The sequence below is a fragment of the Mandrillus leucophaeus genome, unplaced genomic scaffold (assembly GCF_000951045.1).
Source record: "Mandrillus leucophaeus isolate KB7577 unplaced genomic scaffold, Mleu.le_1.0 Scaffold1, whole genome shotgun sequence".
In the NCBI taxonomy this organism is placed as follows: Eukaryota; Metazoa; Chordata; class Mammalia; order Primates; family Cercopithecidae; genus Mandrillus; species Mandrillus leucophaeus.
The window spans coordinates 6,946,119-6,951,628 of record NW_012098097.1 but is presented as its reverse complement, the minus strand read 5'-3'; the positions used below and the strand labels follow the sequence as shown (position 1 = coordinate 6,951,628).

Here is a 5,510-nt window from a genome sequence, read left to right as displayed (position 1 = left end):
TTTTTTAGTAGAGACGGGGTTTCACCGTGTTAGCCAGGATGGTCTCGATCTCCTGACCTCGTGATCCGCCCGTCTCGGCCTCCCAAAGTGCTGGGATTACAGGCTAGAGCCACCGCGCCCGGCCTATTTTTAATTTTTTAAAACTTTTTTAGAGACACGGTCTCCGTAGGTCGCCCAGGCTGGCCTTGAACTCTTGGGCTCAAGGGATCCTCCTGCCTCGAGCTCCCAAAGTGCTAGGATGACAGGTGTGAACCACTATGCCCCACCTTACCACTTTTCCCTGAAGGCAAGGACAGGGCTCAGTATTCTGTCGATAACTCTCTAAGTGCAGTCCCCATCTGTACAGTAAGAGCTCAGTGCTAACACTGCAGGATGATCCGGCTGGATGCGGCATCTGAGATCACTCACTATATGGAGGGGTGGATGGAGGGAGGAATTCAGGGAGAGCTAGAAGGAGGCATTGATGTGCCCGAAGCAGTGCCTGGCATGTAGTAGGTCCAAAAACTATTTGTTGAATGAATGACTGGTGCTTCTCACCTCACTGCAGGCCCAACAGGACAAGGACAGGGATAGAAGGAGGAGCTGCACCTCCCTTTTGGCAGCGATCCCAGGGAGACAGATGTTCGCCCTCTTGAGTTGTATAATTTAAGGGACCATAGATGTGTAGTAGCAAAACACAATGGCACATTTGTTCAAGTACCAAAGACCTCCAGCTCCCCAAGGGGGACAAATAGCAAAATAATCCACAGCCACTAAAAGTGAGGCAAGGCGCCAAGAGGGCACACTTCCCTGCTCCATGGGAGGATGAGCCCCAAATGTCCTGGAGTGGTCGGGGACTGTCAGAGACCAAGGCTGGCAGAGCCCTGGCCCTGAGCGCCACAGCCTGAGACCCTGAGAGGATGCTGCCCTGGACATGAGCCTCCCTGGTGAATGCCATACACACACGAAATGAAACTCTCCAAGGCCCAGGGGGGATCCTGCAGGAGAGGAAAGCCCCGGACTCGAGGACAGGAGGGCTCAGGCTGCCTGTTATGGTCATTCTGGCCATTGGTGGGCTGGAATGTCCAACGCTGGCGGCTGCAGGACGGTGAGGGCTATTCTCATTGTCAAGAGGTGGAAGGGAGGGTCTGAAGCAGGGTGTTGCAGCGTGATTGGAAGCTGGAGAGGCACGGAGGGCATGTCTGGAGCTGCAGGGTACAGTCTAACACTTTCCCCTCCTTCCCTTCCCTCACTCTGCTGGCTCTGGGTAGAGAGGGCCTCAGAAGGCGCATGGCCTCCCCTCCTCCCTCCAGCAGCCCCGCCCCGGCCACTCCTGAAGGCCGAATGGTTTAGAGTTTTCTCTTCAGTTTTCAGGGACACATTGGAAAGAGGACCAGGATCGGTCAAGAAAACCCCAATGCCCCAGCTTGCAGGTGGGCAGAGGGCTGGCATGGCACATGGCTGAGAAAACCTCCCAGCCTCCAGGATTTTCTCCCATTCAGTCCATTCTGTTCACGTGGTGAACATCGATTGAGCTCCTACTCTAAGGCAGCCACTGGGCTGGGCCTGGGAATAAGCAAAATGCGGTTCCAGCTCCAAACACTCATGACTGCTGGGATCCCATAACAAGCTGTGGAGGGTGCCCAGAGGCTAGGGGTCTAATTCCTCCTGAGGGAGTCCTGGAAGGCTTCGTGGAGGAGGGGACACAGTGTGTTGCCTCCGGGAGGGGTGCGCAGCAGCTTGCCAGGAGAAGGACTTGCAGACAGAAGGAGGGAGGGAGCTGACGTCAGCCCAGGGTCGGGAGAATGCCGGGTGTTTATGAGAATTGGTGGGAAGTTCAGTGTGGCAGAGCTAAGGAGGGTCTGGGGCCGGGGGTCGGGAAGAAGAGGCTGGAGGAAGAGTTGGGCTGGGGTCCAGGGACTTCAGGAGTTCCCCTTACAGCCTCACGGATGCCCGTTGTGGTCATCGTCACCGAAGGGCCCATCCCTGGGATCCATAGCACCTCCTTCAATGCCTAGCGGTGATCTTTCGAGCCTTGGTTTCCTGGTTTCTAATGCTCTGTGTGTGTGCATGCACGTGTGTGCATGTGTTGGGGGTGGGGGGTGTGCTGTCGCCTCTCTCCCGCCTCTCAGGGTTGCAGCGAAGCTTCCAACCCGCACCTCTCAGGCAAGGCCCGCCCTGGGTGCTGTGTCCACCGGCGGCCGCACGGGGGCGCTGAGGCCGCGGCTGGAAACGGAGTAGTCCCTTCCGTTGCGACTCCTGGGAGCTCAGGCAGAGAGAAATGTACATAAATTACCGGGAATATTTATATGCGATTTCATACCTGGTGGAGGGCTTTCATATCCACCATCTCATTTAATCTCCAGGAGGCCCCCAAGAGGCCCCTGCCTTTGGCTGCCAGCAGGGCTGGCCTTTAAACCATCTCGGAAGGGAGTTATTAAACCTTAAAGGTTGTCAGCAGGCGGGGACTGTGGTTCCTGGCACTGAACTCATTTCCCTGGGAAAGGATGGGGAGGGGGTGGAGGGTGAGTTGGTGCTTTATTTATTTATTTATTTATTTATTTATTTATTTATTTTTGAGACAGAGTCCTGCTCTCTTGCCCAGGCTGGAGTGCAGAGGTGCAATCGCTGCTCACAGCAGCCTCAACCTCTCAGGCTCAAGTGGTCCTCCCGCCTCAGCCTCCCAAGCAGCTGGGACCACAGGCATGTGGTTATATTCTTTTTTTCTTTTCTTTCTTTCTTTTCTTTTCTTTTCTTTTTTTTTGTAGAAATGGGGTCTCCCTATGTTGCCCAGGCTAGTCTCAAACTCCTGGCCTCCAACGATCCTCCTGCCTTGGCCTCCAAAGTACTGGGATTACAGGTGTGCACTACTGTACCCGGCCCACTGCTGTTTTTTGGAAAGTGAAGATGGTGAGTTTAAAGGGATGCTGGTTACTTACTGTCCCCCTGGACCCCAAAGAGTCCGTGAGTCCCTGAGAGGTAGACAGGTTTACCATTCTCCCCACTGCTGAGCTAGAAGCCACGAGGCAAGGCCCCACGGACTGGAACAGGGGTTCTCATGCCCCACGTGGTTGACCTTTGTGGATGGAGTACTTTCACTTTCTGTTTAGGGGCTGGGACTGTTCTGAGCTTTGTAAGCATCCCAGGCTGGTACTCGATTAATGCTAGAACCTCACAACTGTGAGAAACAAAAATGTCTCTAAACATTGCCAAATGTCCCCGGGGGAAAGCAGGGCAGTGCCCTTTGTGCTTGAGAGCCGCTTGACTAGAAGGCCAAAACCATGAGGACATTCTTTGTCATAATGGGTATCTGTCTTCTGTACCTATGGCCAGGTAACTCATGGGCTCAGGCTACTGTCTTATTTGCACCTAGCCTAGGGTTTCAAAGCTTTTCTGTGGATGCTGTAAGGAGGACCGCCCTGGGTGCTGCCTCTGCCTGGGCTCTACGGGGGGCAAGGTGGGGTGCAGTCGGCTCTAGTTACCAGGAGCATCGTGGCAGCCCCATTGGCCAGGACCCTCGTCCCCACTCTGGGAGGCACAGCACTGATGTCAGCCCGGAGCGGGTGGGAACACCTTTTCCAGTGGGAAGCCTCGGGATGGGGTGGGGAGCTGGGGTGGGAGAAGGAAGGAGAGGCACGGGGCCTGTCTTTAAGGTACCTCTAGGTTCCTAAGTGGTAAAGATGCAGAAATAAGATCCTGCCCCTGTTCCCACCTCAAGGGACACACAGACTAGTAAGGGACCCAGTGACGAGGTTGGGCCCTAGGTGTAGGAAGTGTTTGGAATTGTGGGACCAGATGGAGGCCATGGGGGTCTGATCCAGGCTGGGGAAGGGCTGGGCCAGGAAAGTCCTCCAGGAGTAACATTGATGGTGATTCACAAAGAGGAGCAGAATATTGCTTTGTCCTGAAAACCCACCCAACACAACCAGAGGAGCCTGCTAGAGCGTGCAAACCCTCGTAGCAAGTAAGTTCCAGGGTGACAAGAATGAAAGAACCATCAGATTGAGTGGCATCAAATCAGGTGGTCTTCCTGGAGGAGGCAGTGTGATAGGGTAGGAGGAAAACTGTTCCTGGAGGCAGGCAGTCTTAGATTCAAAATCAGTGTCTGGCTGGGAGAATGTCAATGAGTCTCCTGAGAGCTCTGAGCCTCAGTTTCTGTTGAGTATTAATTCCTGCTGGGATTCAGGCCGCTGTGGCCAGTTGTGTGCAGCTTGCACAACTGTCTGCGGCTGCCCTGCTCATGAGAAACCAGAAGGCACCAAGAACAGGAAAATGCTTAGCCCAGCACCCGGCTCTGTGGCTGCTAATTGAATGTAAGTCCCAGGCAAGAGTTGCCAATGGATTTGGAGGAAAAAACCTGCAACCTGCAACCTAGAGGAGGTGTGGGCTGGAGTGGCGAGCAGCCCCGCTTGCCCAGACCCGTGAGGCAGGGGAGGGCCACTCCGAAAGCCCCGCACCATCTCCTGCATGGGGGGCAGAGTCAGTTTTGACAGATGACACCTCCACCCCACTTTTCCCCACTGGCCCCTTTCACTCCAAGAGCTGCTTCCTGGGTGTCCAGTCTGCTAGCGCAGAAAGGACAGATGAGGCCGTATTTACCAACAGTGAGGAAAATAACACCAAGGCAGAGGAGAATGCGTTTTCAGTGTGAGGGACAAGCACCCCTCCTATAGATCAACATGTGCCAGGGTGAGGGGACATCAGAGTGAGAAAAAAGGGCACAGACCCTTCAAAGAGGGCAGGCCTATCGGCTCGTATATATCTTGCATTATGCGGAGGGAGAGAGGAAATCAATAGAGCTGTCAGCTGCTTCATGCATTCAGCCTCGCAGACGTCCCCTCCTCAGGATGCTCCAGACGGATGCTTCAAATTAAAAACCAGGGAGGGGGAGTGCTGGGGGTGCTGGGAGACAAACACCCTGACAGGCCAGAGGAAAAGGAGGGAAGCCACTGAAGATCTGGGGAAATTAAAGTCCATAAATCACGAGCGTCCCGGGCATGAATGACATGAGCGTCTTAGCAGTAGTGCTGGACGGGTTGTAGGTCCTTCTGCCAGGCAGAGTCCCCCGGGGGAGGCTGGTGACCCAGTGGGCGGGCTTCTCTCCTCCAGGCTTGGACTCCCTGCAGGAGGGAGGGGAGGGCGGGGCAGACCTCTGGTCTTGCTGGTGTTAGTGCCGGGATGGAGGGCATGGGTGTGGGCTGGACTGGGGCATGGCATGGCAGCATAGGGTGAAATGGAGGTGATCTCATAACCGGGTTGTGTGGGGGGAGTGTCCTTTGGGTGGGTGTACGCGGATGGGTTGCAGCATCTCGACGGAAGCACAGAGCTTTGCTCCCTGGTAACTGCTCCTGGGAAGCTCTGGCATCTGAAGGCTGAAGCCGCGTCCCTGACCCTTTCCCTGGACCGCAGGAGTCGACCCCATGGAGAGCGCTGCAGCCTGCACTCCGTCAGCCCGGCCCACCTCTCCTCTGCACCCCCGCTGCTTCCTGTCTGTCTGCTCCTTCCACTCTCCCTGTCTGTGAGCCCGTCCT

General features: G+C 55.4%; 1 protein-coding gene across 1 annotated transcript in view; it reads right to left on the bottom strand.

Moving 5' to 3' along the window:
• Nucleotides 1-1,976, bottom strand: part of RPL38 (ribosomal protein L38) — a 2,870-nt gene extending 894 nt beyond the window's left edge. Inside the window, exons 1-2 of the mRNA XM_012002190.1 lie at nt 1,927-1,976; nt 944-1,077 (exon numbers count right to left, since the gene is read on the bottom strand). Of these exons, the coding sequence (XP_011857580.1) occupies nt 944-1,077; nt 1,927-1,976 (184 nt within the window). The remainder of the gene's footprint in view (nt 1-943; nt 1,078-1,926) is intronic.
• Between the last annotated feature and the right edge of the window lie 3,534 nt (nt 1,977-5,510).